This window comes from Jaculus jaculus, chromosome 8, assembly GCF_020740685.1.
Source record: "Jaculus jaculus isolate mJacJac1 chromosome 8, mJacJac1.mat.Y.cur, whole genome shotgun sequence".
Classification (NCBI taxonomy): domain Eukaryota; kingdom Metazoa; phylum Chordata; class Mammalia; order Rodentia; family Dipodidae; genus Jaculus; species Jaculus jaculus.
In genome coordinates, this window is record NC_059109.1 from 111089853 (window position 1) to 111112715 (window position 22863).

The following is a 22863-nucleotide window of genomic DNA, read 5'->3' on the forward strand; positions in this document are numbered from 1 at the left end:
GGGGTGGGGAGGGAGGGAATTACCATGGGATATATTTTATAATCATGGAAAATGTTAATAAAAATTAAAAAAAAAAATGAGATGGAGACTGGGCTTCTGTGTAAGAAGGAAAATACTTAGTAGCAGAGGCCTGTAAATTAAAAAGGAGATATAAAGGGAAGAGAAAGGAAGGGAGGAGGATACTTAATAGGTTGATATTGTATATATGTAAGTACAATGATTGAGATGGGGAGGTAATATGATGGAGAATGGAATTTCAAAGGGGAAAGTGGGGCGGGGGGATTAATATGGGATTTTTTTATAATCATGGAAAATGCTAATAAAATTTTTAAAAAAATGAAAAAAAAAAAAGAAAATGTGAGTGAACAGTTTTCAGTTCTCAGAAGCAATGTCCTGTTTTCTTTGGAAGAGCTTAATTGTTCACACCTCTCAGACTGGGCAAGGCAAAATTTGGAGGTTGGTGTTTTCCTCTCCTTTTCCTTCCTTACAGGCTGCTGTTAGGGAGAGAATCTTCTGTATGCCCAGTACCCAGAAATAAAAAAATTCAAGGAAAGACAGTCCTTTTTAAAAATAATTTTTTTTTATTGACAACTTCCATAATTGTAGACAATAATCCATGGTAATTCCCTCCCTCCCCCTACTTTCCCCTTTGAAACTCCACTCTTTATCATATCCCCTCCCCCTCTCAGTCTCTTTTGTTTTGATGTTATCTTTTCCTCCTGTTATAGTGGTCTTATGTAGGTAGTGACAGGTGCTGCAAGGTCATGGATATCCAGGCCATTTTGTGTCTAGAGGAGCACGTTGTAAGGAGTCCTATCCTTCCTTTGGCTCTTACATTCTTTCCACTGCCTCTTCCATAATGGGCCATGAGCCTTGAAAGATGTGGTAGAAATTTTAGTGTTGAGCTTCTCAGCCTGTCACTTCTTCTCAGCCCCATAGTGCCTTCTCAGTCATCCCAAGGTCACTGCCATCTCAAAAGAGAAGCTTCTCTAACCAAAAGTGAGAGTAGCAGTAATATATGGGTGTAAACAATAAGAGAAGTGCTTACTGGGCAGTTTGGTGAGCATAGTATATACATTTAGCCAGACAGCAGCAGACATTGTACTCCTAGGGCTCATGACTACCCCTGATGTAGGTTTTCAGTATTAGGGATGTATTCCCTCCCATGGAGCAGGCCACCAGTCAAATTAGAGGACAGCTGGTTTCCCCAATAACAGACATGCCACTATTGCACCCATTTGGCCTGGCCGGCAAAATATATAAGGCTTGCAGTGTCCACTGTAGAGTATCTCCACTGATGACTTCTCTCTCTCCCCGTGGAACTACATGCAGCGTGGCTTTTTCCAGCTTTCTGTCAGCTGGTCTACATGGAGGAGTTTTTCAGCTCAGCTCGAGCAGGATTTCTCAGTGGCCTTGCAGCCCAAGTATGTGGAGTCTTCAGCAGTAGGATCTCACCATCTGTTCCTGGTGGGAAACCAAGAGCCTTGGCAATGGCCTGTAATGTTTTGGGAGTATCAGGGACCTCCCAGGCCAACAACTCACTGGAAGGTATCCCATCCCTGGCACTGAGGATTTTCTAGTCACAATCTATGCCTTCTGAGCGTTCATTGTCCAAAAAAGTAGGTTTCCATGGCTTATTTATATCCTCTTAGATTTTGATTAGCCCTCCCTCCACCTTTCCTTTACTAGTCTCTTTCCTTTTGAATCTCTTGAGCTTTACAACTTTCCAGGTCACCAGTACTGTTGCCAGTGATGGAGTGTTAGATTACTGGTGGGGGGGGCACTTCTCGATTGCCATCTTCTTGTTCCTTGACAAGCTACCATTACAGTCTTGTGACTTGGACATCAACCGAAGCAAAATGATGTAAAGTGAGCTAGTTCACCTCCTTAGGGCCTTCTTGCATGGCTCTGAACATGTGAAAAGACGTTTGCTCAGTGTTTAACTGACTATTGACATTATCAGCTAAGGGACAATACAGAGGAATTTTCCAAGAAGTAGGTACCTTGCTGCTTGCTGCCTCCCTTACAGAAAGGAACTCTGGGCCCACCATCCCTTTAGGCTGTGAAGGCTTTTGTGGATAAAGGGGTCTAGATCCATATGAAATTGGATCGATTGCTTCATTGCTACAACTGGTTATTAAAAAAAAAGGAAGGTAGCTGGGTGTGGCGGTGCACGCCTTTAATCCCAGCACTCGGGAGGCACAGGTAGGAGGATCACCATGAGTTTGAGGCCACCCTGAAAATAGTTAATTCCAGGTCAGCCTGGGCTACAGTGAGACCTACCTTGAAAAACCAAAAACCAAAACAAACAAAAAGCAGTCAATAAAAGTGTAAGTCAGGCCGGGTGTGGTAGTGCACGTCTTTAATCCCAGCACTTGGGAGGCAGAGATGGGAGGATCACCGTGAGTTCGAGGCCACCCTGAGACTCCATAGTGAATTCCAGGTCAGCCTGGGCTAGAGTAAGACCCTACCTTGAAAAACAAAAAAAAAAAAAAAAAAAAAAAGGAGAAGGTAGTTGGATGTGGTGGCGCACACCTTTAATCCCAGCACTCGGGAGGCAGAGGTAGGAGGATTGCCATGAGTTCGAAGCCACCCTGAGACTCAATAGTGAATTCCAGGTCAGCCTGGGCTAGAGTGAGACCCTGCCTTGAAAAACAAAAAAAAAAAAAAAGGAGAAGGTGTAATATGATCCCTATTACCTGTCACCCCACTTCAACAGTTACCATTATATCACCAAACTTTTCACCTGCACGTCACCCTGGCTATTTAATTTTATTTCAGGCTTATTAAGGTATAATTTAGTAGTATAAAAACCACTTGTTGTGAATATGAACTTTAGAAGATGTAAGACTTGTGCAATCAACACCACAGTGACAGTGTTTGAGAACAGCATTGTTAGGCCAACCAGTTCTCTTGCAGTCAAGAGAATGATGTAATGAGCCCCTGTTCCCACAGCCAGATAACCACTGGTCTAATTTCTGTCTTTTAAAGAAAAAATTTAAATATTTATTTATTTGAGAGAGAGAAAGAGGCAGATAGAAAATGGGCACACCAGGGCTTCCAGCCACTGCAAACAGACTCCAGACACATGAGCCATCTTGTGCATTTGGTTTATGTGGGTCCTGGGGAATCAAATCTGGGTCCTTTTGGCTTAGCAAGTAAGTGCCCTAACCACTAAGCCATCTCTCCGACCCCTAATTTCTCTTTCTACAGATCTTCTTTTCTGGGTGTTTCTTGGAAATTGAATCACATAATATATAGGATTTATGCATCTGACTTAATTTTTCTTTTCACAATTTTTATTAACATTTTCCATGATTATAAAAAATATCCCATGGTAATACCCTTCCCTCCCCCCCCCGTACTTTCCCCTTTGAAATTCCATTCTCCATCATATTACCTCCCTGACTTTTTTTTTTTTTTTTTTTTTTTTGAGGTAGCGTCTCAGTCTAGCCCAGGCTGACCTAAAACTCACTATGTAGTCTCAAGGTGACTTGAACTCACAGCAGTCCTCCTATCTCTGCCCTCTGAGTGCTGAGATTAAAGGCACGAGCCACCACACCTGGATTTTTATCTTTTTTTAAAATGACTTCTTTTGCTTAATATAATTAATAGGTTCAACTTTATTGTGACATGTATTGGGTAATTCTTTTTCATTGCTAAATAGTATCCCATTGTAGAGAAAACTATATCTTGTTTCTGCTTTCACTAATTGATGGGCTTCTGAATTGTTTTCAGCTAGTCCCCCCTTATCAAGACTTCCCAAAATAGGTTCCTAAAACCCTGCTAGTATGGAACTATATATATACCATGCTCATTGTTGGTTTGGTTTTGTGGTACTAGGGATTGATCCTAGGGTGTGTGCTAGACAAGTACTGTACTACTGAGTTACATCCCAAGCCCTCTGAGAAATTGCACCTACTGATCTTGATTCCCTCTGTAGCTTAGACAGGCTTTTGAACTTGTGATCCTCCTGCCTCAACCTACTGAGTAGCTATTATATAGGGCCTCCAGGTCCTATACATACATGTCTATAGAAAGTTTAGTTTGTAAGTTGGGCACAGTAAGATTAACAGGGCTGGGGATGTAGTTTAGTTGGTAGGATGCTTGCATAGCGTGAAGCCCTGGGCTTGATCTCCAGCACTGCATAAACCAAACACGGTGGTGGACTGGAGGCAGAAGGATCCAAAGTTCTGTATTGAGGTTTGAGGCCAACTGGGAGTACATGAGACCCTGTACCCTCTCCCAAGAAAGAGAGAGATTGGGCTGGAGAGATGGCTTAGCGGTTAAGCACTTGCCTGTGAAGCTAAGGACCCCGGTTCGAGGCTCGGTTCCCCAGGTCCCACGTTAGCCAGATGCACAAGGGGGCGCACGTTTGCAGAGGCTGGAAGCCCTGGCGTGCCCATTCTCTCTCTCCCTCTATCTGTCTTTCTCTCTGTATCTGTCGCTCTCAAATAAATAAATCAAAAGTTAAAAAAAAGAAAGAGATTAATATTGATAACTAATAATAAAATAGAATAACTGTAATGTACTATAATATAAAAATTACTGTAATATAAATTAATTTAAAGCTTATGCATTGTGTATTTCTTGAATTTTCTGTTTAATATTTTTAGACCTTGGTTAAATGCAGGTAATTGAAATTGTAGAAAGTGAAACCAGGGATAAGAGGAGACAACTACATTGTAATTAAAATTGCCATGAATACCATAGCTAATAAAAAAAAACTTAAAAAAATTTGCCATGAACATTATATTTAAGTCTGTATATATAATTTCCTGTTGAGGTAATGCCTAGAGTTGGAATACTGGCTAGAAAGTTTATGTTCCACTGGCTTTTTCAAGATAGGGTCTCCCTCTAGCCCAGGCTGGAATTCATTATGTGTTCTCAGGGTGACCTCAAACTCACCAAGATTTTCTTGCCTCTTCTTCTGCCTCCCAAGTGCTGAGATTAAAGGTGTGAGCCAGTTTATGTTTGACTTTTGTTTTGTGTTTTGAGGTAATTTCACTGTAGCCCAGACTAGGAATTCACTATGTAGTCTCAGGGTGGTCCTGAATTCATGGTGATCCTCCTACCTCTGCCTCCCAAATGCTGGGATTAAAGGTGTGCGCCACCACGCCTGGACATATTTGACTTTTTAAGAGACTGCCAAACTCTTCAAAGTGGTTGTACCGTCTTACATTCCCACCAGCAAAATGTGAGGGCTTCGGTTTCTCCATATCCTAGTCCATACTTTTTTCTGTTTTCTTTCTTCTTTTTTCAAAACTTATTTTTCTTTTTTCTTTATTTGAGAGAGAGAGAGAATGGGTGTGCCAGAGACTCTTACCACTGCAAATGAACTCTAGATGCATGTGTTACTTTGTGCGTTACCTGACTTTATATGAGAACTGTGAAAGCAAACCAGGCTATTAGGCTTTGCAAGCAAGCATCTTTAATCGCTGAGCCATCTAAGTCACCTGTCCAACCCAGGCCCTCATATGTCTTTTCTGATAAGATGCCTGTACGGCTCTTTTGTGTACCTCCCCTAGAGGTTGAACACAGGGCCTTGTACAATATAGCTAAGTGCTCTACCATTGAACCATACCCCAAGGTTTTTAAAAATTTGTCTTTATTTATTTGTGAGCAGAGTGAGAGAAAGAGAACAGGCACATCAAACCCTCTTGCCATTGTAAACAAACTACAGGTTCATGCATCACTTTGCACATGTGGCTTTATTTGGGTGCTGAGGAATTGATCCCTGGCTGTCAGGCTTTGCAGGCAAATGCCTTTAACTACTGAACCATCTCTCTAGCCCTATTGTTATCTTTGTGAGAAACCTCCACACTATTTCCTAGTGACTACCAGTTTATACTCCTACTCAGTACCAGTGAGTAAGAGTTCCACTTTCCCACTTTCGTGCCAGCATTTGTAGTTGAGTGCTCTCTTTCTCTCTCCCTCTCTTCCTCCCCCCCCCCTTCTTGTTCGCTTGCTGTTCAACCAAGGTCTCATGTAGCCCAGGCTGGCCTTGACCTTCCTGTTCCTAATTTTTTAGCCTCCATCTCCCAAGTGTTGGAATTATAGGCATGTACCACCACACTTAGCTTCTTTTTTCCTTCCTTCCTTCCTTCTTTCCTCCCTCCCTCCCTCTCTCTCTCTTTTTCTTTATTTTTTGAGGTAGGGTCTCACTCTAGGTCAGGCTGACCTGGAATTCACTATTTCACTATGTAGTCTCAGGGTGGCCTTGAACACATGATAATCCTCCTGCTTCTGCCTCCCGAGTGTTGGGATTAAAGGTGTGTGCCATCACACCTGGCTTCTTTTTCTTTTTCGAGGCAGGGTCTCACTATAGCCCAGGCTGACTTGAAACTCACTTTATATCCCAAGCCAGTCTCAAACTCACAGTAATTCTCTACTGCAGCTTCCAGAGTATTCGTTTACTGCCATGAGCCACCATACCCCTGGCAGCAGTTATTTTTGTGATGACAGCCATTCTGACTTTGGTGAGTTGGATCTCAAAGTAGTTTTAATTCACATTTTCCTCTTGGCTAAGGATGTTGAATGTTTGTTGGCCATTTGTATTTTTTTTTTAAGTTTTATTTATTTGAGAGAGTCAAAGAGAGAGAGAATGGGCATGCCAGGGCCACCAGCCACTCCAAATGAACTCCAGATGCATGTGTCACCTTGTGCATCTGGCTTATGTGGGTCCTGGGAAATCAAATCTGGTTCCTTTGGCTTTTCAGGCAAATGCCTGAACCACTAAGCCATTCCTCTAGCCCAGCCATTTGTATTTCTTGTTTCAAGAACTCTTTTCAGTTCATTAGCCCTGTTTTGTTTTGTTTTGTTTTCAAGGTAGGGTCTCATTGTAGCCCAGGCTGACTTGGAATTCACTATGTAGTCTCAGGGTGGCCACAAACTCACAGCGATCCTCCTACCTCTGCCTCCCGAGTGTTGCTGGGATTAAAGGTATGCATCACCATGTTCGGCCCATTTTTGGTTATTTTCTTATTGCTTAGTTTTTTGAGTTTCTTGTAAGTTCTAGATATTAATCCTCTGTCAGATGAATAGTTGGCAAAGACTTTCTCCCATTCTGTAGGCTGTCTTCTCACACAATTGCCTCCTTTGCTGTACAGAAGCTTTAAAAAAAAATTCATGAGGTCCTGCTTATCGGTCATTGGCCTTATTTCCTAAGCAACTGGAGACCTATTTAGAAAGTTCTTGCCTATTCCTATATTTCTTCTACCTGTTGCAGAATTTCAGGCTTACCTTAAGGTCTTTAGTACAGGATTAGAGATACGATCTTGTTTTATTCCTCTGTATGTGGATATCGAGTTTTTTCTACTGCAATTTGTTAAAGACACTTTTGTTGAGATGGAGTTTTGCTTTGTTGTCTAGACTGGGCTTATCAAGTGATCCTCCTGCCTCAGCATCCCAAGTCATTGGGAACTACAGGCATATGCCTCTGGCCCTATCTCAGCTTTTTCTTTCTCCATACATGTACCAAAAAATGTCACACTTGGGAGCTTATGAAATAAGAATAAGAGTCCCTGCCTCATAGGATTATTATGAACATTAGTTGAATAATTATTACATGAACATAAAACTGCATGACACATAGGTAGCATTCAGTAACTGTTAGCTTCCATTATCATCAGCATCATACATCCTCATCATCTTTTATTAAAATTCACCTGGAGCTGGGCTTGGTGGCATACACCTTTAATTCCAGCCCTTGGAAGGCAGAGGTAGGTGGATCACCATGAGTTTGAGGCTACCCTGAAACTGCATAGTGAATTCCAGGTCAGCCTGAGCTAGAGTGAAACCCTGCCTCAGGAAAAAAAAAAAAAAAATCACCTAGGCTAGAGAGATGGTTTAGCAGTTAAGGTACTTGCTTGCAAAGCCTAAGAACTCATGTTCAAATCTCCAGGTCCTACATAATGTGATACAAGCACACAATGTCACACACGCACAAGGGGGTGCCTGTGTCTGGTGTTCATTTGCAGTATGTGAAGGCCCTGGCACACCTATTCTCTCTATGCCTCTTTCTGTCTGTGTGTCTCAAATAAATTGAAAAAAAAAAATTCAAATTCACCTGCCTCAAAAGAACATACCTGGGCTGGAGCAGTGACTGAGCAGTTAAAAGAACTTGCTTGCAAAGACTACTGGCCCAGGTTCAGTCCCCCAGTACCCATGTAAAACTAAATGCACAAAGTGGCCAAAGCATCTGGAGTTTGTTTGCAGTGGCAAGAGGCCCTGGCACATTCCTTCCCCCCATGAATTAATAATTTTTTTAAAAAAAATTTTTTTTAATTTATGCATTAATGTGACAGAGAAAGAGTGGGGAGGGAGAGAGAAAATGGGTGTGCCAGGGCATCCAGCCATTGCAAATGAACTCAATATGTGCACCCCTGTGCATCTGGCTAAAGTGGGTCCTGGAGAATCAAAACTGGGTCCTTTGGCTTTGCAGGCAAATGCCTTAACCGCTAAGCCATCCCTCCAGGCCTAAAGAATTTTTTTAAAGAGCATACCTAACCCTCCACAACTCTGGCTGAATGACCTTGGATAAATTATTTTACATCTCCATCGTCTCAGGTTAAGTGGCAATCAACTGCAGAATGGTGGCCGAGGTTTAGAGGAAGTTGACTTGTGAGGATGGGGCAGAGGAGTGTGTGAAGCACTGAGCACAGACAGCACCCGCCTAAATGGAAGGAAGCTGCCATGTCTGCCACAGGGCCTTGGACCTAGGAGGTGGTCAGTGACTCTGGCTCCTTGTCTTTTTCCTGGAGCGAGTGAACCTCGTTGCTTGTCTTTTTGCTGGTTTCAGTTTGTGGGGAGGGCTTGTTCCACTGCTTTGAGACTGCGGACAGCAAGTGTATTGGAGTCATTCGAGGGTTTGCTTTTTATTCCCATGCTTTTTATTCCTAGCTTCCAGGGAGTCTTTGAGCTCCCCAGGGTAACTCAGCTAACTCTGGAAGATTCTGTCTCAAAAAAAGGTAGGTGGGGGGAAATAGAAGGTAGAACTAAAGTAACTTCTTAGATTTAATTGGCTTAACAGCCTGGGAGGATTGTAATTCTCTGTCCCCACTTATCAGATGTGGCTAAAAGGTCTGGTGTCAGGCTTCTTTGGAGGGGAAATTCAGAACACATGTTTTCTTTAGGCTAGCAAGAATAGTAGTTGTAATGCTGTACATAAAAAGAGTAGTGGCCTACAGGTTAGTAAATACTTATAAATCCATTTTCTCTTTTCAACCCTGCTTCTACTACATGGATCCATCCTAATGAATGCAAACACAGGGCCCAAACAGCATAACTTAGAGATGGGATTCAGTGCCTTGTCCTTACTTTGGGGCCTTCAGTAGGTTCAGTGCCTTCCCACTACATGACCTCCTTATTGATTATCAGGGTACAGTTTTTAAACTGGCCAAAGGAAAATAGAGATCCAGTACTTCCTTCCCAGGGCATATCATCTAGAACATTCCACCTGAGTAGTGTTGTTGATCCTGACTGGCTAGGCTGTCCTAGTATAATGAACCTTGGGCAACTTGCTAAAATGTAAATTCTAGATTACCAGATCCAAGTTAAACCCCAGGTTTCTGTGCTTCTAACAAGTTTCCAAAAAATGGTGGTACTACTCTCTATAGATCTTATTTTGAGTGGTAAGACTGAGAGACTTTTCAAAAACAATAAAATCAAGATCCTGATTCTTAGAGATTCTGACTTTTTAAAATAATATTTTTTTTATTTATTAGAGACAGACAAAAAGGGAGGGAGGGAGAGAGAGAGGAAGAGGGAGAGGGAGCAAATGAGCATGCCAGGACCTCTAGCCATTGCAAATGAATCTCAGATGCATGCACCACTTTGTGCATCTGGCTTACTCGGGTTCTGGGGAAATGATCCTAAGTCCTTAGCCTTTGCAGGCAAGTGCCTTAACTGCTAAGTCATCTCTCCAGCCCGATTTTGACTTCTAATTAGTCAGAATGATCAGTTATCTGAATGAGGCCTTGCCATTGGTGTCTTTTAACACCCTCCTCCCCCTGCAGTGGCATAGAGGATTTTTATGAGGTAAATTGGGTTATGATTCACTCCTGGAGTGTTTTTGAGACTATTATCTATGTTTTCAAAAACCTAGGGTTCTTTTCCAAATAGCTTTTGGGTGACCATGTATGCCTATAATACAAGATTGTTGTGTACTAACTGGAATCCAGGTGGAAAGGAGAACTGAAGGGGAAAAGCACAATATTTCTTTCATGAAGCACTCACATTCTAACAGCTGTTCATGAAGGCTGACAGATCAGAGTCTTCAGGTGGATAGCTGGTCAAGTGGTTTAAACTCTAATGGAGAGGAGATTTCTACCAGAGAGAACACTGAACTCAGTAGGTATCCTGAGACTGTTTAGAAAGAAAGAAATGAAGGGAGGGAGGGAGGAAGAAAATCTGTTCATGGTGCTGAGTCTTCCCCTGTACACGCAGAGGTCACATAGACAGAGATTGTCAAGGACTGATGACAGCACTGGTGCCTGGAGAGAGAATGGGAGGAAGATTTGATTCTTGATAACCCATTTGGATTCTTCACTAGAGATTTTACTATTTCAAAAACTGTGAAGATTTGGGCTGGAGAAATGGCTTAGTGGTTAAGTGCTTGCCTGTGAAGCCTAAGGACCCCAGTTTGAGGCTTGATTAATTCCCCAGGACCCACGTTAGCCAGATGCACAAGGGGGTGCATGTGTCTGGAGTTTGTTTGCAGTGGCTGGAAGCCCTGGCGTGCCCTTTCTTGCTCTCTATCTGCCTCTTTCTCTCTCTCTCACTCTCAAATAAATAAATAAAAATGAACAAAAATTGTTTAAAAATAATTTTTAAAATGTGAAAATTGGTTATATTTTTAAAGGCCTTATTTGCAACTGAGTGTGGTGGTCCACATTAGCACTGGGGAGGCCGAGGCATTGTCAGTTTGAGGCCAACCTGGTCTACATAATGAGAACCTGTCTCAAAAAAAATGTTGGGGCTGGAGAGATGCTCAGTGGTTAAGGTGCTTGCCTGCATAACCTAATGACCCAAGTTTGATTCTCCAGTACCCACATAAATCCAGATGCACAAAGTGGTTCATTTATCTGGAGTTTGTGGGGACTAGAGTCCTGACGTGCCCATTCTTACTCTCTTTCTCTCTCTATCTGCTTGCAAATAAATAAATAAAAGGGCCCTTAAAATATGTTTTAAAATTGCTTTACTGGCCCTTTTCTTTCTTTTTTTTTTTTTTTTTTTTGAGATAGGGTCTCACTCTAGCACAGGCTGACCTGGAACTCACTCTGTAATCCCAGGCTGGCACTGTCCAAATCTCCAGGCCCCACATAGCCAGACGCACAGTAACACAAGCGGGCAGTGTTGCACACGCGCCACAAGGGGGCGCACACATCTGGCGTTCATTCACAGCAGGCTGAGGGTCCTGTTGCACCCATTCTTAATCTCTTCTCTCTTTGCCTCCCCAAAATAAAAAAAATTTAAATCCTTTGTATTTTTTGCCTTTTAAGACTTTGACCAGTCTGTACATCTGCACAAAGTACACCAAATTGAGAACATTTGGTTAGTTTTTATTTTCGCTATTTTGCCTAAAACTTCTGGGCATAAACTTCCTCTTGATTTTGGCTGAGACTACCAGTGTATGTCATGTCTCCTAACTATAGCGACTGGTTACATGCCTAGGCTGAGATCCTTAAGATTTCTTCTTCTTCTTCTTCTTCTTCTTCTTCCTCTTCTTCTTCTTTCACTTCCTAATCCTCCTCCTCTTCTTCCTCTTCCTAATCCTCCTCTTCTTCCTCCTTTTCCTCCTCCTCCTCTTCTTTCTTCTTTCTTCTTCTTTCCTCTTGCTTCTTCTTCTTCCTTCCTCCTCCTCCTCCTTTTCCTCCTTCTTCCTTCTTTCTTCTTCTTCTGTTTGTTTTTCAAGTCTCACTCTAGCCCAGGCTGACCTGGAATTCACTATGTGGCCTTGAACTCACAGTGATCCTCCTACCTCTGCCTCCCAAGTGCTGGGATTAAAGGTGTGTACAACCAAGTTTTCTTCTTAATACATTTATTTGCAAGCAAGAGAGAGATAGAAAAGAGACAGAGAGAATGGGTGTGCCAGGGCCATGAGCCCTGCAAATGAACTTCAGATGCATGCACCACTTGTGCGTCTGGCTTTACATGGGTACCAGGGAAGTGAACTCAGATCATTAGGCTTTGCAGGCAAGTGCCTTAACTACTAGGCCATCTCTCCATCCCACACTTCTTTCTTATTTTAAAAAAGAAACAAGGGTTTTTTTAATTTCTTTTTTTGACTTGACAAATACTATTTTATTATTATAAAATACATGCTGACCATAAAAGTACATATTACAGAATATAAAATATTTTTATTTCTTTATTTGAGAGAGAGAGAGAAATGTAGAGAGAGAGAGAATGGGTGTTCTAGCCACTTCAAACAAACTCCAGACACATGCACCACCTTGTGCATCTGGCTTATGTAGGTACTGGGGAATGGAACTTGGGTCCTTAGGCTTCACAGGCAGCACCTTAACCACTAAGCTATCTTTCCAGTCCTGCTTTAATGTTTTTGTTTGTTTGTTTGTTTGTTTGTTGAGGTAGGGTCTCACTCTAGACAAGGCGAATCTAGAATTCACAATGTACTCTCAGTGTGGCCTTGAACTCACAGTGATTCTCCTACCTCTGCCTTCCGAGTGCTGGGACTAAAGGTATGCGCCACCATGCCCGGCCTCATTTTCTTTCTTTCTTTCTTTTTTTTTTTTATATATTTTTGTTCATTTTTATTTATTTATTTGAGTGTGACAGAGAGAGAAAGAGACACAGAGAGAGAGAGAATGGGTGCGCCAGGGCTTCCAGCCACTGCGACCGAACTCCAGACACGTGCACCCCCTTGTGCATCTGGCTAACGTGGGTCCTGGGGAATTGAGCCTCAAACTGGGGTCCTTAGGCTTCACAGGCAAGCACTTAGCCGCTGTTGCAGTCCGGTTCGCATTGCTGGTAGAAATAACCCAACCAAGAGCAGCTTCTGGGAAAAAGAGGTTTATTTGGCTTACAGGCTTGAGGGGAAGCTCCACGATGGCAGGGAAAAACGATGGCATGAACAGAGGGTGGACATCACCCCCTGGCCAACTTAAGGTGGAACACAGCAACAGGAGGGTGTGCCAAACACTGGCATGGGGAAACTGGCTATAAAGCCCATAAGCCCACCCCCAACAATACACTCCCTTCAGGAGGCATTAATTCCCAAATATCCATCAGCTGGGGAGCTAGCATTCAGAACACCTAAGTTTATGGGGGACACCTGAATCAAACCACCACAGCCGCTAAGCCATCTCTCCAGCCCTCATTTTCTTTTTGTTTTGTTTTGTTTTGTTTTGAGGTAGGGTCTCACTCTAGCTCAAGCTGACCTGGAACTCACTATGTAGTCTCAGGGTGGCCTCAAACTCACTGTGATCCTCCTACCTCTCTGCCTCCCGAATGCTGCGATTAAAGGCATGCCCCACCACACCCGGCTTCATTTTCTTTTTTTTTTTCTAAGGCAGGCTCTCATTGTATCCCAGGCTGGCTGCAAACTCGTAGCAGTCCTCCTCTCTATGGGGTAGCATGTGAGCCACTGCCTGACAAGCATTAAACTTTTTATCTTAATTTTTATTAGTTAGAAACTTTGTTGTATGGACGAATCATGTGTCTGTACCATTCCCTCTCTGCTCCCATTCTAGTGAGGGCCCTCCTCAGTGGGGTTACTGCTATTTACTATGAGGTTATGGGGTATGAATGCAGCAGTCAGTCGTTGTAGGGGGTGCAAGGCCTCTGGATACTCCTTCCCACCCTGTGGCTCTTACGGTCTTACAGTGTTACGTGAGCCTTGGCGGTGTGTTGTAAGTCTACTTTAGTATTAAGCTCTCAGCAACTTCTGGATTTCTGCTTTGATATGTCTTGAGTGTCCTCAGTGTCTATCTCCATCTTCCTGGCTCATGTAGTCAGGCTTGCTGTGAGAGCAGCACTCTTGCTTAACTCTCCAAATCCTCTGTGGTGTCACCGGGACCCTGGCTGATATGCAAGAGGTGGCTCATCTCATGCTAGATAGTAGCTATCTTTTCTTGTCATGTTGATGGATTTTGGTTCTCCCCAGTTTTTGCTGCCTTCTGTAAAAGAGAAAACAGAGAGTAAGAGCAGCATGGGCTAAAGGGGATAGGTATAGTCAACTTAAGAGAGGTTTTGATGGTGTAACCTCTCTTCTGGCCAAAGTCTAGTGGGAGCTTCTCACTGGAGTCCATGAGCATCGTCTCCATAGGATTCTGACTTGGTTCCCAATATCAGCTACGAGCTACTACTTCCCATTGAGCCATTGGTTACCCACCTAGGCTGAAGAAACCTTAAACTTTGAAAGTTTTTTGTTTTTTTTCAGTCAGTAATCCAAGTAAAGGTGCAGATGAATTTGTTTTGGCAAGCATTTTCAGTAATTAACTGCCTATAAACATGTGTGTCAGAAGTCTGTGTATTTGGCACGTGGCAGAGTGTGACTTGATCAGTGAAGGGGCCACATAGCAAAGTGGTGACCAGGGGGCTACTGCAAGTGCCTAGGGAGGAACTGCAAAGTGACAGTAAAGGATGTAGATAGAAGCAGAAACACAATTAAGCTGGTGTTTCTAGTGTTTGTAAATGATAACTTTGACACAGTTAAAATCAAATACTTCCTTAGCTGGTGAAATGCTATTATTAGTAAAGGAAAGAGAAGATGTTGGGGAGATTTGTTAAGATCAGAAATTGGTTTTGCTTGCTTTGGGTTCTGCATATTAAATATTTACTGAGATGCCTGCTCAGTGCCACACACTGGGCATGGCTTTGTGAACTGAGCTCCTACTTCCTTTCTCAGAGATTACTTATATTCAAGTGACTATACACAGAAACATATCTGTGTACACCATGCCTATCAAGTAGATCAGTCCACACCTAGAAATAAGGCAAAGGATCAAAGAAACGAGCCATAAGTATATTATGTAAATAGAGTGGTCAATGAAGATGTCTCTGAGGAGTAACATGTGAGAGGACCCTGAATGCCTAAAAAGTTGGCTGAGCCATGAAAATACCTGTAGGAAGGCATTCCAGCAGAAGGAATGGTAAAGTTCAAAGAGGGGTGGTTTCAAGGAATAGCAAGGAGGTTTTTGAGGTGGGGCTGAGTGAGGAGTGAAATAGGTGTTTGGAAAATATATTGGTAACAAGAGTTTCTTGATAGAGTGAGCCTGGTGCTTAAAGAGGAATGTAACGGCTGAGGTACATCCTCAGCTTCAGTGGTAGTGACCCTGAGTTCATTCCCAACGTGGCAGAGAAATGGAGTGGGATGGATGAGGAATGGATGGACATCATGGGTCATGGGGATTTACTTGCTGTGAGCTGTGGTGGAAAGGGCTACATATGCCGCGAAGTGATGAAGGGAACAGTTATCAGGAGTGGGGAGGTTTGGCTCCCTTTTGCTCATTTTAGGGTCTGTCTCTGGAGGTGCAGAATCTTTTGCCTTGTAACATTCTTGGGGCTATTTGGGAGGTGATACTTAAAAGGGCCTCAGGCTTCCCAGAATGGAGGGACATTGGGTCAGTGCAAACAGACTGAAGGGTTCCACTTGATCTGCCCTGGGGGAAAGGTCACTTCTCCATTCCAACTACGGTCTCTCTTCCAGCAGGTTTGGTGGCTGCGGTCCATGCTGCTTCTCTCTTTCACGTATGATACAAGCGCCTTCTATGTGCCTGGGGTTGCACCAATAAACTTCCACCAGAACGACCCTGTGGAAATCAAGGTGAGTGTGTTCCTGGATCCTAGAAGCATCTGTGCTAGGCAGCCTGGCTAGAGGACCGTGCAGAGGGAGCAGTCCACATCCACGCTGGAGCTGTAGAGAACATGGACCAAGGCCAGCTACTCTGAAAAAGTTGGCTCAGTCCATGCTGCATGGCTGCCAAGTGTGCTAATGATGTGTGAGTTGAGTGCAAAGGAGGATTTCAGAACAACCGTCTTGGTCTCTGCTGGGCTGAGGAATAACCGTCTCTCTTCTCCCAGGCTGTGAAGCTTACCAGCTCTCGAACCCAGCTACCTTACGAATACTACTCGCTGCCCTTCTGTCAGCCCGTCAGAATAACCTACAAGGCTGAGAATCTGGGTAAGTCCTCTCACATGCTTCAACCTGTTCCAGGAGGAGCCCAGCAGGATTCTCATAATAAAGGTAGTTGCCTATATCTCCTACATAATATGTGCTGGACACTATTGCATATGGTCTATATGTATGTAGGCACAGGCCTGCCATTCCAGCTAATGAGAGACTAGGCAGAGTATCACTTGAGCTCAAGAGTTTGAAATCGCTTGGGCAAATATTGAGACCCTGTCTCAAAAAAGGAATACTTGGGCTGGAGAGGTGCCCTAGCAGTTAAGGCACTTGCCTGAGAAGCCTAAGGACCCAGGCTCCATCCCCCAGTACCCACATAACCCTAACATACAAGGCATGTGCACAGGTGGTGCACACATCTGAAGTTTGGTTGTAGTGACTATAGGCTCTGGCACACCAATTCTGTCTCTCATGCACTTACTCATAAGACAAAGTAATACTTGCCAGGCATGGTGGTGTAAACCTTTAATTCTAGCACTTGGGAGGCAGAGGTAGGAGGATCACTATGAGTTTGAGGCTGACCTGAGACCACAAAGTGAATTATAGGTCAGGTTGGGTTAGAACAAAATCTACATTGAACTCCCCACTACCAAAAAAACAATTGCTACCTCTAAGGGACTTTTTTCCCTTTTTTGCTGGGTGTAGTGGCATACGCCTTTGTGCGGGGGTGGGATGGGGGGGTGAGAAGGAGGAGAGAGAGAGAATTGGTACACCAGGGCTTCTAGCCACTACAGTCAAACTCCAGACATGTGCACCACCTTGTGAGCATGTGCGACTTGCACACTTTGGTCATCTCGTGCATTTGGCTTACATGGGGTCTGTAAAGTTGAATGTGGGTCCTTAGGCCTCGTAAGCAAGCACCTTAACCACTAAGCCATCTCTCCAGCCCCTAAGGGACATTTATACATACTCTTCTTTCTGTCTGGATACCTCCCCCCCCCCCCATCTCTTTGTCTAGTTAACACTGATCTTCCTTTTAGAGTTGCTTCAAGCACTAGTAACTCAAGGCAACTTTTCTAGGCCTACTCCCCTGTGTATGCAAGTTAGACAGTATGTTGTCACTTTCTGGGTGAATCAAAATCTGTTTTTACACTAGACCATAAGTTCTGGGAATATGGCTGTTCAGTGTTGTATCTTAAGGGTCTGGCACATAGCCAATACCCAGTACATATTGGCAAATGAATGAGTAAATGGCTAGCTTCTAAAGTAGTCAGAATCAGATCAAGCAGATCCACACTGGTAGGCAAGTAATGGACCAAGTGCATGAGAAGGTGATAGTTCTGCCTGCTGGCTTAGTTGACTCCTTCAGCCTTCTGTGGTTTCACTCCATCACTGTAGAATTGTAGAGCAGCTCAGAATGAAAGTACAGTTGATTTAGTGACAGTTCCTACTGCTCAGTGCCTGTGTGACGGCTGGCATCAGATTACTCTGAGGTAACAAGCAAGCAAGCAAGGGGTATGCCATTGCATTGAGTAATAAGCTTTGGCTAAAAGAGCTCCTAGTCCATTGGAGAGCCAAAAACATCAACATGTCAATACCCAGTGCAAACTAACAGCACTGACATATGACAAAATGCAGAGAGGCAGAGGGATCGCAGCCAGGAGGCCAGCCTGAGGACAGGTCATGCTGATGATGAGACCAGCATTATTTGTTGCCTGCCTGCTCTGTGTCTGGGAGAGGATTAAGCTCTTTATTTCTTACCATAATTCTCTGAGGAGAGTATGACTTCTATCTCATGTTATGGAGGAGGACAGTGAGGCTCAGTGAAGCTGTGACTTGCCAGGACTGCTAATCTAGGCAGGACCCAATAGTAGGCATCCTGGAATCCTAGCACTCACGTCACTGTACAATGTTAGTCCTGTTCAGAGGGTGATCAAGAGTGAGTGAGAACCCAACATGGCTCAGGGAATTTTGTGGAAGAGGGGTTGGAAAGGTTGTTAGAGCCACAAGTTGGGGCATTATGCACAGAGACATTGCCTCTCCCCCATAACTGACTGCTGCTCCCACAATGCATGACCCACGATCCCCATGGGGTTGACCTGCATCCCCAGCAAAGAGGCTCTTTGAAAAAGGGGCAGGGATGAGGAAAAGGATGGTACCAACATGTGTGGTTTACATACTAAGTATGTCCATATCTAATAAAACATTTAAAAAAAAAAGAGTGAGTGAGTGAGTGACGAGCCCCAGGCTGACAGGGCCGGGAAGAGTTACCCGCACACAGGGAGAGGGCGGCCAGGCCTAAAACCAGAGCAGGAAGCAGGAACGACACTGTAGGCACAGGGAGCCTCCCAGGGCAGCGGAAGCATGTGAGGCTATTAGCACCTGCTGGTGCTGGAGCATAGAGGAGGGATGGCGTGGAGCGGTCAGAGCAGCCAGCGGTGCACACGCAGATTTGGTGGAGCCTCACTCTAATACAGGGTGACCTTGAACCCACGGTGATCCTCCTACCTCTGCCTCCCTAGTGCTGGGATTAAAGGTGTGTGCCACCATGTCTGGCCGTAAAGCCCTTTTGTTGGGGGGGAGGGTGTCCAGGGTCTCATTTAGCCCAAGCTGTTGTGGAACTCATTCTGTAGCCCCATGCTGGCCTCAAACTCAAAGTGATCCTCTTTTTTTAAAAAAATTTTTTTGGTTCATTTTTATTTATTTATTTGAGAGTGACAGAGACAGAAAGAGGCAGATAGATAGAGAGAGAGAGAATGGGCACACCAGGGCTTCCAGCCACTGCAAATGAACTCCAGACTTGTATGCCCCCTTGTGCATCTGGCTAATGTGGGTCCTGGAGAATCGAGCCTCGAACCAGGGTCCTTAAGCTTCACAGGCAAGCACTTAACCGCTAAGCCATCTCTCCAGCCCCATAAAGTCCTTTTTAAAAAATATATATATATTATTTTGAAAGAGAGAGGCAGATAGGGAGAATGAGCACAGCAGGGCTTCCAGCAACTGCAAACAAACTCCAGATGTATGTGCCACCTTGTGCATCAGACTTACGTGGGTCTGAGGAATCAAATCTGGGTCCTTAGGCAGGCAAGTGCCTTAACCACTAACCATCTCTCCAGTCCTTGAAAGTCCATTTTGCCCTGCTGTCCACAGCTCCATGACTCTGCTACCTCCGGTACCTCAGGGCTCAAGCTCTGAGTTCCATCTGTCTCTCTCATGGCAGGAGAGGTGCTGAGAGGGGACCGGATTGTCAACACCCCTTTCCAGGTTCTCATGAACAGTGAGAAGAAATGTGAAGTGCTGTGCAGTCAGTCAAGCAAACCAGTGACCCTGACGGTGGAGCAGAGCCGGCTGGTGGCTGAGCGCATCACGGAAGACTACTATGTTCACCTGTAAGTTACCCTCTGCTTTTGCTGGCTTGGAATTCACACAGGGGAGGGACCGGTGGGAGAGGCGGACCAGAGCAACTGAGTAGGGCCTTGGATTTCTAGCATTGCTGACAACCTGCCCGTGGCCACCCGGCTGGAGCTCTACTCCAACAACCGTGACAGTGATGACAAGAAGAAGGAAAAAGATGTGCAGTTTGAACATGGCTACCGGCTTGGCTTCACAGATGTCAATAAGGTAGAGTGTCTTTGATGAGCTCAGAGGGCTGAGTAGGTGCCATACCTCACAAGTTGTTAGCACTTGAGGCCACAAAGAGTGGAGAAATGTTCAGCTGTAGGTTTAGGTTTACTTAGGCTTACAGTGCAGAAAAAGGGGGAGGTTCCACCAGGGCACATTTCTGCCAGTCCCTCTGGATAGATGAACTGCCAGAAGTCTGGCACTGGGTCAGGCTCTGGAACCTGCTATAACAAGGGAAGGGCCGGGCGTGGTGGAGCATGTTTTTTTTTTTTTTATATTTCATATTTTCTTATTTTTATTGTATTTATTTATTTGCAAACAAAGAGAGAGAGAAGAAAGACTGAAAGAGAATGGGCAGCCAAGGCCTCTAGCCACTGTAAACAAACTCCAGACGCATAATGGAGCATGTTTTTAATCCCAGCACTCGGGAGGCAGAGATAGGAGAATTGCTGTGAGTTCCAGGCTACCCTGAGACTACATCGTGAATTCCAGGTCATTCTGAGCTAGAGTGAGACCATACCTAGAGGAAAAAAAAAAAAAAAAAGGAGGGGAAGGTATAGGCACTAAAAATGGTGGGTTCTTTTGTAAAACTAAAACTAAAAGTAAACTGGGACTTCATCAGTATGCAAGAGAAAGGGCCATGTAAAGATTGAGATGCCAGCCTCCACCACTGGCTATAGTCTGCCTGGCCTTGAGACTGCATTTCCATATTGTAAACATACATAATAATGATGCCTACCTCTGGGGTTGTTTTGAAAATCAGACCATCTGTGAACATTTCACAGCACAGCCCCTGGGAATTAGCCAATAATGGCAATGACTATAACTCTGTTCTCTATTTAATTTTCTGAACTGAACACATAGGGATTAAAAAAGAGTCATTTTGTTTGAGGCACAGTCTGTGTTCTCAGAGGGCTTCTGTCCTGACCTGAAGAGATTTGGCAGAGTGAGGCCTTGGATTTTGACTGTTGACTGCCTTCCACCAGCCAGGGAGTTCTGCATTCAAGATGTCATGGCAGGGAGGGGATAGACCTAGAAAAAAGTAAGCTTCAGTTGAGTATAGGAGTGATGCTACTCTAGTCGCAGTGATTGCTGAGGACAGAGGTGCAGGTAGGGACTGCTCATAGGACAGTGAGGGGCTGGAGAGGCCAGGTGGACTAATGCCTTAGATGGTGACAGCAGGAGGGCAGTGGAGGATGAAGAAGGATAAAGACAATGTGAAAATGCCGTGAGTGCTGGGTGATGCTCAATGGTTAAGGTACTTGCGTGCTACGCCTGTGGCCCAGTTTTGATTCCCCAGTACCCATGTAAAGCCAGGTGCACAAAGTAGCACATACATTTGGAGTTTGCTTATAGTGGCAAAAGGCCCTGACACAACCTTATTCTCCTCTCATATAAGTAAAAGTCCCTTTGGGGGAAAACAGAAAAGGAAAAAAGAAAATGTTATAATTAAACTCATTACTTTGTAGGCCACTTTAAAAAATTAGAAAAGACTGGGGATATAGCTTAGTGGTAGAATGTTTTTCTATCATGCACAAAACCCTAGGTTTAATCCCCAGTCACAGTATTGGGGAGTGGGGGGCGGAATGCTGGGCTTGGTGGTGCATACCTTTAATCCCATTGAGGTAGGAAGATCACCATGAGTTCAAGGCCAGCCTGGAGCTACAGAGTAAGCTCCAGGTCAGCCTGGGCTAGAGTGGGATACTTTCTCTAAACAAGCAAACAGACAAAAAAGATAATAAACAGCCTTGAATGTCAGGCCAAGGAAACTCGGCTTTTATCTGATAAGAGCTCTGGAGGGTCTTTAGCCAGAAAGGTAACATGAAGAGAGTGGTGTTTAGGGAGCTTGACACAGCCAGGCATACTGGACAGGGAAGGACCCAGTGCTGAGTAACTTCCTGTTTTTGGCTGCTAGCAGTTTTTTACTCTCTCTGTTACTCCCCTTTAGATTTACCTGCACAATCATCTTTCATTCATCCTTTACTACCACCGGGAGGACATGGAGGAAGACCAGGAGCACACATACCGTGTCGTCCGCTTCGAGGTGATTCCCCAGAGCATCAGGCTGGAGGGTGAGTGGGGAGGTATGACCAGAGGGGCAGGGCTGGATGGGCCTGGGCTTCCACAATCCCCTGAACTGGCTGACAGGCCCAGGTATTGCATACAGGCTCAACCAGGGAAAGATCACTGTACCCCAACAGGGAAGGTGGTTGAGGGAGAGTTGACATCTGCTTTGTTGTGGCTAGTACATATATGCAACCCCAGGAGGTAGGTAGTGCTTACAGGCAGATTAAAATTGCTCAGAGTCAACAATTATACAAGAGTTTGAGGGCCCAGCCCATTCCTGATGAGCCTTACAGCTCCTGTCTGTTGGTTAAGCAATAGGCTTGACTTGTCTCTCTTTTTTTTATTGTGTGTATACATATTTTGTATGTGTACATATATTTGTGTGGGGCACACATTTATGTGAGTGTGCATGTATATGGGTATGTGTAGAGGCCAGAGGTCAATGTCAAGTGTCTTTTTCTTCATTTATTTATTTTTTTTAACTTAAAAAAGTATGATTTATTTATTGGGGGGGGTCAGAGAGAATGGGTACACAAGGGCCTCCAGCCACTGCAAACAAACTCCAGACACATGTGCCACCTTGTATATCTGGCTTACATGGGTCCTGGGGAATCAAACCTGGGTCCTTAGGCTTCGCAGGCAAATGCCTTGACCACTAAGCCATTTCCCCAGCCCATCTTCATTTATTTTTTGAAACAGTGTCTCACTGAAACTAAAGCTCACCAGTTGAGCTACACTAGCTGGCCAACAGGCCCCAGGAGTCCGCTTGTCTGTACCTCCCCAGTCCTGGGATCATAGACATACATTGCTGTACTCAGCTTTTATGTAGGTTCTAGGAATCAAACTCAGATGCTCATGCTTATGAGGCAAGCACATTACCAACTGAACCATCTCCCCTAGCCCTCGTATGTTAGTCTGTTTTGTTTTCTTTTTCTTGAGACAGACTTTCACCATGAAGCCCAAAGCTGACCTTGAATACATGAATACATGATCTTACTGCCTCGTCCAGTCTTGCTCAGGGTGGCCTTGAATTCACGGCAATCCTCCTGCCTCTGCCTCCCGAGTGCTGGGGTTAAAGTAGTGTGCTA

General features: G+C 44.3%; 1 protein-coding gene across 2 annotated transcripts in view; it reads left to right on the plus strand.

The window, feature by feature from the left end:
* Tm9sf4 (transmembrane 9 superfamily member 4) overlaps positions 1–22863 on the plus strand; it is a 56453-nt gene that overhangs the window by 7182 nt on the left and 26408 nt on the right. The window contains exons 2-6 of one of the 2 annotated variants that reach the window (XM_045156642.1): positions 15671–15787; positions 16045–16144; positions 19308–19476; positions 19576–19708; positions 21657–21780. In XM_045156642.1, the coding sequence (XP_045012577.1) occupies positions 15671–15787; positions 16045–16144; positions 19308–19476; positions 19576–19708; positions 21657–21780 (643 nt within the window). The remainder of the gene's footprint in view (positions 1–15670; positions 15788–16044; positions 16145–19307; positions 19477–19575; positions 19709–21656; positions 21781–22863) is intronic. The other variant, XM_004668074.2, reaches the window with a different exon arrangement.